Consider the following 17695-nt stretch of genomic DNA (forward strand, 5'->3'; position numbering starts at 1 on the left):
TCCTATGAGTCTCTCCATACTCCAATGGACTCGAGACCTCATTAACTTTGATGAATACAGATCACTACCTGCCCTGGCCACCCGTGCTCTAGACTCCCATCTAGGCTTTCTCATGAGTTCACTTATGAGGGTGGGCCACTGCTCGAGGAGTCTTCCTGGCCTTCTCCTGCCATTGTCAGAATACCAATGGAGCACGGGTGACATTCACTTTTCTCCCTCACCCTAACCACATAACTGCTGATATATTCTTTCTCCCTGATGACATCCTTTACTCTTGTTTTCTTTCAAGTCATGTATTAATCACACATGTAATCAAACCCAAGTCCAGTGATCTTTCTATAACACCATGTTCTACTTTGGTGTGACCCTGGACAAGTCATCTACCATCCCCATGCTTTGGCTGCCTCGGCAAAACTGGAGTTTTCCAGGGTGGTGCCTAAGGTGTCTGTGGGCTTTAGAACTTTGCGAAATTCCTCAGATCTAAGACAACTGAGACCATGAAAAAAATGTCCTGGAGTACTGAATTCCATGCACTTACCACCTACTGTATAAAGAAATGGGGTGGGGGAGGGCAGCTGAGTGGCTCAGAGGATTGAGAACCAGGCCTAGAGATGGGAGGTCTTGGGTTCAAATCTAACCTATGACTCTTCCTGACTGTGTGACCCTGGACAAGTCACTTGACCCCCATTGCCCAGCGCTTCCCGCTCTTCTGCCTTGGAACAAATACACAGTATTGACTACAAAATGGAAGGCAAGGGTTTAAAAAATAAAGAAACCCCGAAGAATCAAGGCCGAAAAGGACCTCAGAAGGCTGCACCTAAACAATACCCGCCATGGCATCACCTCTGAGAGGGTCACTCAAGTTCAGAGCTTGGTGCCAAGATATCCTGGCATCACCAGTCACCTCAGCAACATTTGCCATTTCAGCCTTATCTGGCCGGGTCAGGCAGAGGGAGCTCTTAATCGGTCTCGGAGTGGGGGTGGGGAGAGAGGCAGGGAGGTGGCACCGTCTCCCCTTCAGACTCGGGAGTGGAGTGCCCAGGGGTGGAGCCTGAGCTGTGAGGGGTGGGTCGAAGAAAGCATGAGGGAGTGGGAGTGGAGCACGGATTCCCGACCATCCCTTTGAGTTCTCCTCCGAGGCTCCTCAGCCAACCAAGGAAGGGATGAGGAGGAGGAATATTGAACTTGGAGACAGGGAACCTGGTTCTAATTCTGACTCTGCCACTAATTTTCCGAGTGACCTTGGGCAAGTGCTTTCCCATGGCTGTGCCACGGCTTTTCGTAAAATAAGGCGGTTCCCCCCCCTCCCCCAAATACCCCTTAGAGAAGACCTCCTACCCTCCAGCTCTATGGCCTAGATCTCCCGGGCCAGACGCCCCCAGCCCAATGTCCCTTCCTCCACATTCCCCACCCACCCGGGGAGGGCAGCGCAGGGCAGAGCCGGCTGGACAGTCTGGGCCCACTTCTCTCCGCCCCCTGGGCCGAGGCCAAAGCTGGGAGCCAAGTGGGCGCGCCGCCGGGGGAGGGGAGCACGGGAGGGATCCGGTGTCTCGGGGCTGCAAGCTGGTATTGCAGCTGGCGGCGAGGCGAGGCACTAGCCAGGATATTAATAACCCGGGGCCGCAGCTTTCCATGAGACCCTCCCAGCCATGGCCAGCGCGGAGGAGCCCCGGGAGGGCGGCCCCAGCGGGGAAGGAGCCGGAGCCGCTGCTGCTGGCCTGGAGAGGTAGGATTGGCCAGTGGGGAGGGTCTGCCGCGCCCGCTCGCCTCTTTTTGGGGAGAGGTCGGCGGGGTTGAGCCTAGGGCTAAGGAACCTGCTGGCCGGCTTCTCCCAAACTTCTGCCCGTTTCTTCTTCGCCCCTTCTCTCACGCGCCCCACCCCAAGAACCAGACCCGAACCGTTAAACGTCAGGCCCCGCCCCAGAACGTGGGGATGAGCCGAGCTGGGCTGCTGGGCTGCTGGGCTCCCGGGCGCCGGGCTTGGGGGTGGGGGCCGAGAAATCCAGAAAACTCAACTAAGGGCAGGGGCGGCCAGCCCAGCCCAGCCCAGGCCAGCTGGCTGTGTGGGCCGGTGTGGAGAAGGGCAATTCCTTTCTCTCAGGCTATGGGGGGGGGAGGGGGGTCCTCTCCCCAAAAGGGAGTCAGTCATTTCCAATAGATATGAATCATCAAATACAGTGAATGCAGGAAGGCCAACTATCGGGGCTCATATTGTCTTCTAGGCTTTCTCTTTTCCAACCCCCTCCCCAATTCTTCCAGAACAAAATAGTGACCCTGGGCCCGCAATGACTGAGTTATTGAAGGACTCCTGCTGTTCCCCCGTCCCGGGCCTCTGGCAGTAGCTGTGGGGAAATCACGCTAATTGTTGCTTTGGGGGCCCAGGGTCTTTGCTTTGGGGGCGGGGCGGGAGCGTTGAGGGGAAAGGCTGGGCCCTACCTGTGGAAAGGGAGCTTCTGAGAGGTTTTAACCGTTCCCTTCCCCTCCCTCTTGTCAGCCAGCCAGAGCCCCAGGAGGCCAAGCTTCCGAGGAGGGGTTCAGGGGGGACGGGGTACCCGACTGAAAATGGGCTGAAAGATGAAGTTGCTAACACAGACCTCCATCCAATGAACCCCTGTTCCTCCACCGAGACATAGCGACCAGCATATACACCTCCCCACTCACATACACACAGAAGCTAGAAAATCTAAGGAGAGAGGCCAGTGAGCCCCTCCTTCAATGCTGGACCTGCTTCTTTAGGCAGAGAGGAACAGCTGGGTAAAAAGCTTTTCTGGACCCTCAGTTTATGCAAGAAGCCAAGTCCTTAAAGGATTAATCCAGCCTTCAGTCACCCCTGCCAAAGGAGAAACATACTGACAAGGTATTGAAGAGCTGGAAGCGAATATAGTCAGCTCTCAATTTGTCTCCTGGACACAAGTAAATCCCAAACAGCAGATAATCCACAGGCCTTGCATGAGGTAGACACAGTAAGGGGTGGAGGATGGAGAACTAGTTTAGAAGCCAGAAGTTCAAGCCAGTCCTCTGGCACATTTTGACTGGGTGACCCTGGGTAAGTCCCTTAATCTCTCTGCTCTTGACTCTAAATGGCAGCGAAGGAGCCATTCTTCCTACCAATGACCCCCTTATCTGTCCAATTGCTCCTCATTCCCTTGTTTCAGTTGTATCCAACTCTTTGTGACCCCGTTTGGGGCTTTCTTGGCAAAGATCCTGGAGGGGTTTGCTGCTTCCTTTTCCAGCTTATTTTTGACAGATGAGAAGATTGAGGCCATGCGGGTTAAGTGATTTGCCCAGAGTCACACAGCTAGGAAGTGTCTGAGGCCAGATTTGAACTCAGGAAGATGAGTCCTCTTGACTCTTGGCCCAGCACTCTATGCACTGCACTACCTATTTTACCCTCAATTCAACATTTATCAAGAGCTCACTTGGAGCAAAGGGCTGTGTCTTGAGGTGGGAAATTAAACATTAAAATTAGTTTGCATTTCCTGATCTCAAAGCTGAGTAGGGGAGTTCAGTGAGAAGAGCCAGCCTCACAAAAAGATGTAGCCTAGAGAGCCCATAACATGGATCACTGAGATTCATCTTGAAACCAGAAGGCCCAAATATTGAAAAGAGGAGTGAAGGGTCCCCCCCCCAAGTCCTGCTCCTTCTCAAACTACTTCAGGAGTTAACAAGGCCATACATTCTGGTCCAGACAGCAACTCTTCTATGTTGAAAGATGGCCCATTGGTGTACTGGGCCGAGGACAGGCGGGAACCAGCAGATCTGGGTTCTGGTCCAGTCTGCTATTTACCAGGTGTGCGCCCAATCAAATCCTTTCCCTTTCCTGAGCCTCTTTCTTCATCTGCAAAATAAAGGGATTGGTCCCTTCCAGGTCTAAGATTCTGGGAAGTTGCTGGGCCCTCCTGCACAAATCTAACCCACCAACCTGTTGGGGCCTCAGCTTTAAGGCTTCCCCCGGGGGCTGACGAAGGGCAGAGAAAAGGGTTCATGGGAGTCCCATGGAAGAACCTGGGCCACAGTGGTAAGAAACAAGAAGGACCTTGACAGGGAATTTGGAGTGGAAGTGGTGAGGATTTATGTCCTAGGCACACATCTTAAGTTTAAATTCATCTTTCCACACCAGAAGTATTATGGCATAGTGAAAAGAACAGTGATTTTGGAGTCTCAGTTATACCATGTAAAGTGTGTCCTTGAACCAATCACTCTCTCCTCCCCATTTGAGCCTCAGTTTCCCAATCTGGAAAGCTAGGGCAATGGATTAAGTTCCACCGGGCTCCTAACATTCAATGAAATACTTTGCTGTATAGGAAGTTCATTTAGGTGTTAAAGAACCTATGAAAAGAAAACAAGTCCACCTTGTATCCTCTGTCCCTTCTTTCCAGCCTCAGATACTTACTAGCTATATGACCCTGAGCAAGTCACTTAACCTTGTTTTCCTCGCTTTCCTGGAGAAGGAAGTGGCAAACTATGCCAGTATCTCTGCCAAGAAAGTCCCAAATGGGGTCACGAAGAGTCGGACACGACTGAAAAGTTGTAATGATGTGTGTGTGTGTGTGTGTGTTTGTGTGTGTGAGAGAGAGACAGACAGAGACAGAGACAGAGAAAGAGTCTGACAGAGAGAGAGGCAGACAGAGGGCTGAGGGGCATTATCAAAGCATCAGAACCCACTCTACCCTCATACAGAAGTCTCAACTTTACTATGACTTTCCACAGACCTCAGAATTTTCTTTTGCAGAGACTCGGGGGCAGAGGACAATGCTTCACTCCAAGAGAAGAAATTTGAATTTCTGCAAAAGGAAGAGGTTGTGAACCCAGAGATGACCCTGTCCCTGCAGGGGACCATGCACCTAGAGGACATTCTCTACTTTGGAGCCACAGATGACGCTGATGACACACTGTATGTAGAAGAGTCACTGAACTCAGAAGAGGAGGGTGAGCCAGAGGAGCCTCTGTATGTAAGGGAGACGGACACCCCAGAGGAGACACTGTATGTGAGGGAAACAGTTACTCCAGAGATGACCCTAAACCAAGAGGAGACAGTCACCCCAGAGGAGACACTGGATGTGAGGGAAACGGTCAACCCAGAGATACTGAAGCAGGAAGAGACAATTACTCCAGACAAGACGGAAAGAGTTGAGCCGGAGGAGATACCGAACCCGGAGGAGATAAACACACAGGGGGAGAAAGCAAGCCCTGAGGAAAACCTTGCCTCCAAGGAGAGCCTCAGTGTCGAGGACAGCCTGAGTCCAGAGGAATTGGAGTTGCTGGAATGCCGTTTCCAGCAATGCATTGAAGCTGTATCACAGCTGGAGGAGGAACGGGACCGTCTTATCCACGAGCTGGTGTTGCTTCGAGAGCCAGTTCTACAGGAGGTACAGAAGGTCCACCAGGACATTCTAGCCGCCTACAAGCTACATGCCCAAGGGGAACTGGAGTGTGATGGGCTAAGGGAGGAGATCCGGGTGGTGAAGCAAAAGCTGTTCAAAGTGACAAAAGAATGTGTAGCGTACCAGTACCAGCTCGAGTGCCGGCAGAAGGAGGTCGCCCAGTTTGCTGCCGGCCAGGACGAGCTCACCGCTCGCATTGCCCAACTCTCTGAGGAGCTGACACAACTCAAAGACACATATGAGAAACAGAAAGGCCAGTTTCGGCAGCAGCTAGAAGCCCCTCGGGGTCAGGGAGACGACAGCCATTTTCTACAGGAGAGCCGGAGGCTTTCTGCTGAGTTTGAGAGTTTTATGGCGGAAAGCCGCCAGGGCCTGGAAGAAGAGTATGAACCCCAGCTCATGCGACTCCTGGAGAGGAAGGATGCTGGAGCAAAGGCACTACAGAAAACACAGGCAGAGATTCAGGCAATGAAGGAGGCCTTGAGACCGCTCCAAGCAGAGGCCAGACAACTCAGTTTGCAAAATAGGAACCTGGAAGACCAGCTCTTGCTTGTGAGACAGAAGCGAGATGAGGAGGTGCAACAGTACAAGGTAGGCCCGCCAAGGTCGTCTAACCCCGAGAACTGAAATCTGAAGGGGATTTACATATTTTTAGGATCATGGAGGAGGGAGCATCTGTTTTCCACATAGAGGGGAAAGTACTAGGGTTATTAAAACAGCAGGAGGGAATGAGGTTAGATATCAGGAGGAAAATACTCCCGTTGGGACTGTTAACCACTGTATAGTATCGCTAGCACAAGTTTTAGAATTTCCTGACCTGGGGATCCCCGTGTGGTTAGAAAATGAACAAAAAGGATGTAAGCGAAATTGGGTATCGAGGCAGCAAAAATAGGATGGGATAAGATACTAGGGGGTTAGTGGAATCTGAGTAGTGGGATTAGATAACACCTAGAGGGCCCTTCTAGACTTGTCTCTATAAAGCACTTTCTGCCATATTGTGCTGATTTAGTCAATCAATCCACAAGAATTATTAAGTGCTTATTATATATGCAGGAAATTGCTACATCTTGGAGATTTTTTTTGAGGTTCCCTACCCTCAAGAAGCCTACATTTTCTTTTCTTTCTTTCTTTTTTAAATCCTTACCTTCTGTCTTGGAACCAATACTCTGTATTTATAGAGCAGTAAGGACTAGGCAGTGGGGGGTTAAGTCAGCCCAGGGTCACACAGCTGGGAAGTGTCTGAGGCCAGATTTGAACCCAGGACCTCCCGTTTCTGGACCTGGCTCTCAATCCACTGAGCGACCAAGCTGCCCCCAATCTTACATTTTAATGGGGAAAACAACATGTAAAAGTATCAGTACATACAAGATAATGCACAATAGATAGGAAATAATCTTAATGGAGAAGGTTTAGCTAGTAGCTTTGGGGACCATGAAAGGCCTTCTGAAGAAGGTGGCATTTGAACTGAGTCTTGAAGGAAGCCTGGGATTCTAAGGAGAGGAGGGAGAACATTACAAGCATGGAAAACACCCCGTGAAAAAGGCATGGAGGTAGAAAATGAAGTAAGTACCCTTTGCAACGAATAGCAAGTGGCCAGTCTGCCTTCATGATAGAGTACATGGAGAGAAGTAATGCATGGAGAGAAGTAAGTCTTCTGTTTTCAGAAGACTGAAAAAAGTTAAGTAGGGGTCAAGTTGGGAAGAGCTTTAAATGCCAAACAAAGGAGATTATATTTGATCCTGGAAGTAATAGGGAGCCATTAGAGTTTATAGAGTTGGGGGGGAAGATGAGGACACAATGTGGTTAGACCTATGCTTTAGGAAAATAACTTGGCAGCTGGGTAGAGGATGAATTGGAGTGGGGAGAGACAAGATACAGGAAAACCAATTAGAAGGTTATTGCAATAGTCCAGGGGAGATATGACAAAGGCCTGAATTAGGGTGGCAACTGTGTGAGTAGAGTGAAATGAATGCCCTGAGAAATGCCAAGGTAGAACGACAAAAATTCATCATTGGTTGGATGTGTGGCGTGCGAATGAGGAGTTGAAGGAGATACCAAAGTTGTGAACTGGATGTCTGAAGAATGGTGGTGCCCTTGATCAATCATAGGAACGTTCAGAAGAGGGGTGTTTTGGGTGGGATTGGGGGGTGGAGAGAGAAGGATAATGAGTTCTGCTTTAAACACGTTGAGTTTGAGACGCCTGTGGGATATCCAGTTCAAAATGTTCAATAAGCAGTTGGTGATATGGGGTGGAAACTTAGGAGAGATGGCGGCTGGATTTACAGGAATCATCAGCCCAGAGATGATCACTGAACACATGGAAGCTGATGAGTTCACCAAGGGAGATAGAAGAGCAGTCATTCTTATCTTTTTTTGTGCCATGAATCCTTTTGGTAATCTGGTGAAGCCTATGATCCTCTTTTCAGAGCGTCTTTAAATGATGGAAAGAAATATTACATTTCAAATAGAGATGAATACAAATAAGGATGTATTTTTTTCCCCATCCAAGTTCACACACTCCCTGAAATCTATCCAGGAATATCTTGGGGGTCTGTGGGCCCCAGATTAAGAACCCTTACTATAGAGAAAAAGTTCCCAGGGCAGAGCTTTGTAAATCTGGCAGCTGGGTAGCTCACTGGATTGAGAGTCAGGCCTAGAGATGGGAGGTCCTAGGTTCAAATCCGGCCTCAGACACTTCCCAGCTGTGTGACCCTGGGCAAGTCACTTGACCTCCATTGCCCACCCTTACCACTCTTCCACCTATGAGCCAATACACAGAAGTTAAGGGTTTAAAAACAAACAAACAAACAAAAAAATCTGACATGGGTGAAAATCTAGTAAAGGAAACAGAATAGTTAAACATGTAGAAGGAAACCAGAGAGAGAAATGTCACGAAAACCCAGAGAAGAATAGCCAGGAGGAGAAAGTGATGGAAAGTGTCGAATGCTGTAGAAAGATCAAGAAGAATGAGGATGAAGAAAAGGCCATGAGATTTGGCAATTAAGAGGTGCTCTCTGTGGAGAGCAGTTTCAGTTGAATGAGATCATTCAGAAGGCAGAGGATTTTAAAAAGAGCAAGACAAGAGGAAGTGATAGCACATAATATAGCCAGTATTTTCAAGGCATTTATCTAAGAATGGAAGAACTGATAAAGGATAATAGTTAGTGGAGATGGTTGGATCAAGTGAGTACTTTTTTTTTTTTAAACCCTTACCTTCTGCCTTAGAATCAATACTCTGTATTGGTTCCAAGGCAGAAGAGTGGTAAGGGCTAGACAATGGGAGTTAAATGACTTGTCCAGGGTCACACAGCTAGGATGTATCTGAGGTTAGATTTGAACCTTAGACCTCCCATCTCTAGGTCTGGCTCTCAATCCACCGAGGTACCTAGGTGCCTCCAAGTGATTACTTTTTTAAGAAGGAAGGAGAAAGTGGGTTTGTGGGTAACAAGGAAGGAATCAGATATGAGAGAACAGATAACGTCAATTAAAGACTGGGAACAACCAACTGGAGAAGATCAGAGGGGAGAGGAGGGGACAAAGATGTAAAGGACTTTGTCTTGAAAGGGGAAGGGCCACCTTGACCTCAGACACTGGAGTCAAGGAGAAAATAATGGATGATGATATCAGAAGAAATGTGAAATGAAAAAAGGAGTTGGGCTAGAGAGCAGGACTGAGAGAGGCACTAAACTCAGTGAGGAAGGAGGAAAATGGCCTGGGATTTGGTAGCTAAAGGGCCAGTGGGGTTCTGGATTGGGTGACTTAGACATAGATATAGATATAGATAGTGTGTGTGCAAACCTCAAAAGAGAATTGATTAGGGAAGGTGACAGCGAGTCTGAAAGTGGCATTGGGAACAAAGGGTATTCCAATTCCTCTACTACGAGCAATGAATTGTGCAATATTATAAAGGGAGCTGGTAATGGAAAGGGTGGCCAGGGACGTGGCATATCAGAAAGGAGCCAGGTCTCCATGAGCGACCGAAGATGGAAAAGTTGAAAATGAAGCAAAGCTTAATTATGGAGCAGGTATTCCACAGGGCACAGTGGAAGGGACAAGCAAGCTGCTCTGGAGTGGGACATTGAAGTGGATAAGAAGAGAGCAGATTGTTGGAGTTGGGGAAAGGAATTTCTCTTTCCAGAGCTGGGAGTTCAGTACCACCAGAGAATAGGGAGAATAGAATGTAAGGGAGCAGGAGCATGCTATCCAATGAAGGGGACTATCAAGGTTAGGCAATCTCATCAAGCTACCCAGTTCCTAGAAGGCTCTTCAGAGCTAGCACCACTTCCCCCTGCTGGAAGGAAAGCTGCATTACAGGAGATGTTAAAAGGATCAATAGTTGTGTGTCAAACACAAGGTTGACAATCTTCCAGTGAAGCGTAGTGCAGAGGACATTGTACACATGCCTCCTAGGTGATTCCTGCTAATGCTCTCACATTTCAGGGCTACCACTCCTCCCATGTGTAAACTTCCCTTACCTTACAAGGATAGCATTCCCGTCCTCCCAGTCACGAAACCTTTGTCACCCTAGAACTAGTCTTCCTCCTCTCTTTCCCAGTCAGCTGCCCAGGCTCTTTGTTTCTACCTTCTCTTCTCCTGTCTCTCCCATCTCCTCTGTTCCCACAGCCATCCATATTAATTCTTTTAAAATGTTTTTTCACTTCTATTTTTTTATTTTATTATTTTTAAATTTTATTTTCACTTCTATTCTCTCCCTCCCGTCCCTCACCCATTAAGAAGGCAAGAAATACAACGCTCGCTCTCTCTCTCTCTCTCTCTCTCTCTCTCTCTCTCTCTATATATATATATATATATATATATATATATATATAAAGTCATGCAAAATATATTTGCCCATTAGTCATGTTGCAAAAGGAAAAAGAATGCAAGAAAGAGAAAGAAAACTTGCTTCAATCTGCACACAGGGGTCCCCCTTTTTCATCATGGGTCGGATCACTGTATTTGATCAGAGCAGTTAGGTTTTTCACAGCTGATCACTGTTGCTGTTGCTGTGTACATTGTTCTGGTTTGCTCACTTCACTTTGAATCAATTCATTTCTGAAACCATCTATTTCATCATTTCTTATAGCACAATGGTATTCCAGAGTCAAATAGTGCGACTTGTTCGGCCATTCTCCAGTTGATGGGTATCTCCTCAGTTTCCAATTGTCTTCTTACTTTTTGCTTAGCTTATTGTGGTAGCCTCCACGTTGGTTTGATCCTTGAGCCTCTAAACCAGGGGTCGGCAACCTTTCTGGCCGTGAGAGCCATAAACGCCACATTTTTTAAAATGTAATTTTGTGAGAGCCGTACAGTGCTCACAGTGCAGCTCCTGTAACAGCGCCTGAAAAAAAATGGACTTTATGGCTCCTGCAGAAAGAGCCATATGTTGCAGACCCCTGCTCTAAACTGTGAAAGCATCTACCACAGAGCTAGCTGCCAAGGTCATCTTCCTTCAGGTATGATTAGAGCATCGCCTTGCTCAAAAAATCTTAATCCCTGTTACTAGTTACAGGATAAATTCTAAACACTACAGCTTTACATCCAAGGCCTTCCAATTTGGCTCCAGCCTTAACTCTTTATGCCCTCCAAGCTCCAGTCAAAACGTGCTATGTGGCTAGCCACTCCCCCATCTTATCCTCCCCTTCCCCATCTCTGCCCCTTTGCATATGCTTTTAGCCCTCTTATCCCCAAGCCAAGCCTGAAATGGCTTCCTCTTTCTCAACCTGCCCAGACTCTTCAAGGTTCAGTTCCTCTGTGCCTTGATCACTCATCAATGAGCATTTACTGAGCAGTCTCATCTATGTTTAGGGCAAAGGTGTGCCACCTCTTCTAAGCCCCCTTCCTTGGTCTTCCCAGTTAAAAGGCAGCCTCTCTATGAATTGTTGGCCATTGTTTCACTTCTCTATGCATTTAATCATGTTTTAATTTGTACAATAGTTATCTGTTTGGTCTCAAATTCTTTTCTAATCCACCAAACTGTAAAATCTTCGAGGATTGCATTTTATCAGATCTCCAAGCCTTTGCACAGAATAGGTGCTTGTTGAATTGAATCACTTCATCGACAAATTTTTACCAAATAATCTTGTCTATGTTTATGGTCCAGTGACAGACCCTGAGAATACAAAGAAGTGCAAAAAAAGTCTCTAAACGGTTTAAGATAGAGTTTGGTAAAACAGAATACCTACCAGGTGCCAAGCAAGTGAGGGGGAGTTGGCTAGGCAATTGGGAAGTCTTTGTAGAAAAAACAGTGCTTGAACTAGTTGGTAATTGCAGGACATGAATCAGACAAGGACTAGGGGAGCAACAGAATGAATACACATGGCATGTTCCTTAACAATGAATCAGTCTGGCTGGCTCAGGATAATTTGTGTGGAGGAGCACTGGAAAATAAAGGTCAGAGACACTGGGAGGACCCAAACACTGAAGAGCCTTCAGGGATAGACTAAAGAGTTTAGACTTTATCTTCTGGCCAATATAGTAAGCCACCAAAGGCTTTTTTTTTTTTAAACCTATACCATCTGTCTTAGAATCAACTGGTTCCAAGGCAGAAGGTAAGGGTTAGGCAATTGGGGTTAAGTGACTTGCCCAGGGGTTACACAGCTAGGAACTAAAACATTTTTTCTCTATCTTGAATTTTTTTTAAACCTTATTGTGGATTGATTCCAGTGCAAAAGAGTGGTAAGGCAATTTGGGGGTTAAGTGACTTGCCCAGGGTCACGCAGCTAGGAAGAGAAGGATTTTAAACAGGTGGTGTTTTAATATGATAAATCTGGCAGCAGCTATGCAGGATAAACGGAAATAGCTCTCATGCTATTGCCTCAACTTCCTCACAATAAAAACGCTTTGTACAGAGGGCTTAGTTCTTTGTCAGCAATACAGGCTTCCTTCATCTGCATAATTGCTTCTGAAAGATATTTTAGTAGGTAGACTAAGACATAGAAAGAATCAGTACTCTACAGACTTAGATTAAATGCTCCCGGATGGTTGGGGTATTGTGCATGTATGATGCCAAGAACAATCAGATACTGAATAGCTTCTGAAATCCAGGCAAACCCCCGCCCCCGCGCCCCCTCCCCCCCCCCCTCCCAACCAACAAATATTTGAGTGCCTAATGTATGTGATCTTCTGGGAAAGATAGTAAAATTAGACTTGGTGACTGTCCTTAAGGAGCAGGTCAGTGGCACAGTGGATAGGGTTTGGAACCAGAAAGACATCTCTTCTTGAATTCAAATCCAGCCTCAGACACTAGCTGTGTGACCCTGGGCAAGTCACTTAACCTCACTTGCCTTGGTTTCCTAATCTGTAAAATTAGTTGAAGGAAATGGCAAACCACTCCAGTATTTTTGGGAGATAAGGGAATGTTTCATGGAAAAGGTGGCTTTTTTTACCTGGGCAGGACAGAGACAGAAATCAGAGGTGCAAAAGCATGGCATCGAGAAGTAAAATGCTTTACTACTATGGACTCATTGCTGTATGACAGGTGCAGAACCAAGGATGGCGCAGGCAGCCAATATTTTTGGCCCTTCTAAGAGCAAGATGTACCAAGGCTAGATTCCTATTCTGTTAGTTAAGAGTATGTAAGAACAGAAAAAAGCTCAAGATAATCTAGTCAAACCCCATCGCTTTTGAAAGGAGAAACTTCTAAGCCCAGAAAATGGAAGGGCCTCGGCGGGCGTCAGTGTCTGAGGAATGTGAAGTCACTGCCCTTTGGAAATACACCTTCCAACCCCCACTCTGGCCTGGGTCTGATCTGGCCCAACAGCTAGACTGGTGAATGGCTGACAAACACCTTACTTAATCACTTGGCGATTTATCCAGGCTAAGCTGACTTACTCAGTTGCTGCAGGGATCTGGTCAAGGTCTCAGATAGTGTTATTTGAAAGTAGCTTCTTATTACCGTCAACTTAAATTAATTCTTGGACAAATTCCCATAAATTCCTGGCTCAGTAAATGTTGCAAATGAAATTCAGTTCAAATGCCTGTAAAGGTCGCCATCACAAGTATTCTTTTGCAAAAAAATCCTTACTTTCTATCTTAGTATCAATTCAGAAGAGCAAGGGTTAGGCAAACAGGGGGATAAGTGACTTGCCCAGGATCACACAACTAAGAAATATTTGAGGCTATATTTGAACCCAGGTCCTCCTGACTGCAGGCCTGGTGCTCTATCCACTGTGCCACTTGGCTGTCCCTCATCACAAGTATTTATTAAGCTTTTAAAAAAATTTTATTTAAGAAATTTTTCCATGGTTACATGATGTATTAAGCTCCTGATAGTCAATATTCAGTAGCAGGTAGTAGACACTTTCTTGGTCCTCTCAAGGGTCTAAAATGTAAGACACAGCTGAAACCAACCAAAGATCAGAGTAAACAAACCAAAATCACAGAATCTTGGAATTAGAAAAGATCTCGGGGGTTATCCAGTTAACTACTCCCCAGTATACTCATATGGCTTATCACTAAGCAACAAAGACTCTCCTGCTGACTAGTCTTCATCCATCTGCTACCCAAGATGTGCAAAGTGACAAAGTGACAGAGGCAAAGACTTTGACTCTGTCACTAGCTAGCCATGTAACTTCAGGCAAGGCCCCTCACTGTTCTTTGAGCCTGCTTCTTCCTCTACAAAATGAGGGAATTGGACCAGGTTATTTTTTTAAACCTGTACCTTCTTCCTAATATCAACTGAGACAGGACAAGGACTAGGCAAATGGGGTGAAATGATTTGCTCTGGGTCACACAGCTAGGAGTGTCTGAGGCCAAGTTTCTACCTAGATCCAGGTCTGGTATCCACTTAGCCCTCTACCTGCCCCAACAGTTTGAAGAGTTTATCACAGATCCTCCAAGATTTCAATGCCAACTCCCCTGCAAATAGAGGTCTGTGGGACATAGTGGAGCCTCAAATTCCTCCCTAGTCATGCTCCACAAGGAGAATGGGAAGTTATGAGAAGGCCCTTACAGACTCTCTGCTGCCCTCTCCCAGGCTCATTAGAAATTCTCTTGGCTCTCTCCTACAGGAACAGATGGAAGAAATGGAAGACAGACAGAGACATCTGAAAAGCAGGGTACAAGTCCAGCAGCAGAAGAACAAAGAGATGGAGGAGCTAAGGATCAGCCTAACTGAAGAGCTCTCTATTTATAAGTCAGTTTTTACCACTACTCAAAATGTGTCCATAAATGCTGGCTGAGGGGGTGGAAGAGGGAGGGAGCTCAAGGGGAGGTTTGTGAAGGATTGCTTTTTTTAGGGGAATGATTTTTAAAATTCTGGTCATCTGCACTCAGATGAAAAATGGCTTTGTGTTTTTAAAGGGCCATGCTATCCAAGAAGCCAGAGCAGCTCGAGGCCCCCACTCCTCAGGGAAGTGGAAAGGAGACACAGTCTCAAGGTGATCTCTCTGGTGGGAGAGCAGTGCTTGCATCCTCTGACTGCTAACCAATTTAACAATACTAGTCAGTGTTGTTTTGGATCAAGAAGCCTGTGTATTGTTTATGGATGTGTTTTAGATCTTTACCTCAAAGACACAGGCTTTCTAGATTCTCAGTTCAAGCCATACACAACTGAGAGAAATGAGGTCACAGTCCAAGATGGCCCTCTGTTGTGACTCAGGTCATTTCTATTTGGTACACACAGAATCAATTTCTTTAGCTGGACGATGAAAAGTTTAAGGAAAAAAATCTCCAAGTTTTGTCCCTCTAAAGAATTTTTGGGCAGCTAGATGGCTCAGTAGTTTGAGAACTAGACGTGTGTGTGTGTGTGTGTGTGGGGGGGGTGTTTCTGGGTTCAAATCTTGACCTCAGATACTTCCTAGCTGTGTGACCCTGGGCAAGTCACTTATAACCCCTACAGCCTAGTTTTTACTGCTCTTCTACCTCAGAACCAATACATGGTTATTGATTCTAAGACAGAAGATAAGGGTTAAAAAAAATTTTTTTCCATCGCGAATACTGCTCCAAGAGAAAATAACTAACAGATTCATCATTTCCCACACATTCATTAAAATAACCATACAATTTATAGTGGAAGCAAGACAAGTTTTGCCATCTATAGTGGCCAAGGAAAGGGTCAGATGAATGAGATTGACATTCAAAAAACATCACACAAGGATAATATTATTTACAGGTCAAAGAACACAATTATTTAAAATCTGGGCCAATTGTGGCAGTCTGATACTAAGCTACTACCCATCCTTTTCCTAATTAGTGAAAAACTTCAAAAGACTGGATATATATAAGGAGTTCAGACTTGTGCTAAAGTGGGAAAACTGCTTATACTTTTCATTATAGCATAGGACTCAGTAAACACCTGCTAAGAGAATTTTATTTCATAGCTGACAAAACTGAACCATTTTACCTTGTCAAGCCATAAAGAACCACCAGCCAACGATCCACTTTGATATGTAGGTCCCAAATTGAAATATCCATGACTAGTCATTTCACAGTGGCCTAAACATCATTTAAAAAACTGGCTAATAAATGCTATTGCATGCTTTAAAAGGAAAAAAAAAAGACAAAGTTCGTTTGGGGTTCCTTACCACTCAGTCCTGGGGCTGTCTCATTATTTTAATAATTGTTTTTGACAATTATTCAGTAAGGTGAGTGACTGAGATTTCATTCTAGATGGAGAAGCGGAGGCAAAGAACTCCCTTAACCAGTTCTGGGTTTATAACAAGCATCAGTGCCATTCAATTCACTGTCTAATTAAGCTGACATACAACCTGGAAAATAACTTTTCGAGCCTTTTCCTGACCCACACTTTCTTCTATAAGTAAACCACTTATACATCTTTCATCACTAAAGTGATCTAGTCAGCTGATTTCTACTGGGGTCATTAGTGGCATTTTATCATCATACATGACTCATTTGGATTTCAAGAACACTTAAGAAGCTACGTTAATCCTAAAGGAATGAATTGATAATGGTAGAACTTCAGATATTTTTCTAGCTAGATGAAGAAAGATTTTGTTCAAGATGTCTTTTGCTGGACACAAGAGGCCAGTTTACAAGTAGTGGGTGATTTTGTTATAGAAACATAACACAGCATCCTCTAACTCTTAACATACTGAAAGCACTACTAACATCTTCACGGATTTCAAGGGTGGTTGGTCAGGACAGGTCCAAGATAATTTCATCAGTGTATTTCCACTCCAAGGGTACGGCTTCAGTCTAAAGAGTTAATTCATTAGCATTTCACCTCATTTTATTTTGGTTCGTATGATGTATAATCTAAACCTGCCTTTCTCTCAACTTTACAGGAACTGTTTAGAAATCTATGGCCGACTCTGTAACCCAGAAACAAAAGACAAAACCTCTTAGTGAAGGAGCACTAAAGCCTCAGTGGATGTTTTTTTCTTTGCAGCAAAAAAGAGAATGTGAGGGAATCTGGTAAAATGGGCCATCTTATGAAAGAAATAAACACTGGCCTATCAGTTTTAAAGAGACTTGCTGCCCCCTGCCAGAAGCAGAATACCAGACGACCCTCAGCTTATAGGGCATAGAGCTTATTGCACTGAAGAATGGAAGCTCCTGCTGACCCCTAGCAGACTCATGTACACGCTATGAAAAGGACACATCAACAGTGACTAGTGTATAAGCCTCCAGTGTTCTGGAACAGAAATTGTTGCCTTATTTTGATTCAAAGCTCTAAGCCTTTGTAAGGCAGAGCAAATGTCAACAAGGCAGCCCATTTTAAGTTAAGTGGAGTTTTAAAGTTTGATTTATCTGTGCCACAAGTGTCTGACTTTAAATAGAAATTTCTCTTAAAGCTAAAGCATTTATAAGGGTGCTGCAGGCTCCAGTAGCTTCGTTTCCTTATTCATATCAATAATTTCCACTACACAGACACACGTCACCCTGAAAACAAGGGACCAATCATGGTTTTGAGACCAAAATGGTTTAAGGCCATTGGGACTTGGAGTTTTATCCTCATGAAGACAACTGTGGTACGAAATGATGCACCTGGCTAATAAAACAAAGGTGGCCAGGTACCTGGAATACGATCTGGTATTATGAGGTCTTGGAGATTAAGACCATCACAGCCTATTATTATACATCTGTTGAGTACAAGTCCCACTGGGGAAAAAAACAATGTTCTAGGAAGAGCCAGCCTCTCCTTTTTCAAATTTACCTTTTTTTCCTGGAGTGCTCTCTCTCTCTCTCACATTCTTAAAGACCCATGTATTTATTTAGGGAAGGGTGAGCAATAAACTTCAAAACAAAAAGATGGCAAAACTGTATCAGAATAATGCAGGTCCTGACGATACTTTGCCTGATGTCTCTTCATTTACAGCCATGAAAAGTCAAGTGTTTTTCTAAAACCA

At 45.5% G+C, this 17695-nt stretch overlaps 1 protein-coding gene across 1 annotated transcript; it reads left to right on the forward strand.

The window, feature by feature from the left end:
- Positions 1-1646: 1646 nt before the first annotated feature.
- On the forward strand, positions 1647-17632 carry SYNC (syncoilin, intermediate filament protein). Its single transcript, XM_044667994.1, is given in 6 exon segments — positions 1647-1726; positions 4733-4906; positions 4958-5975; positions 14396-14520; positions 16631-16673; positions 16676-17632. Coding segments are annotated over 6 exon segments (1467 nt in total). The 5' UTR covers positions 1647-1649; the 3' UTR covers positions 16706-17632.
- Positions 17633-17695: the final 63 nt, after the last annotated feature.

This window comes from Gracilinanus agilis, chromosome 3 (genome assembly GCF_016433145.1).
Source record: "Gracilinanus agilis isolate LMUSP501 chromosome 3, AgileGrace, whole genome shotgun sequence".
Lineage (NCBI taxonomy): Eukaryota > Metazoa > Chordata > Mammalia > Didelphimorphia > Didelphidae > Gracilinanus > Gracilinanus agilis.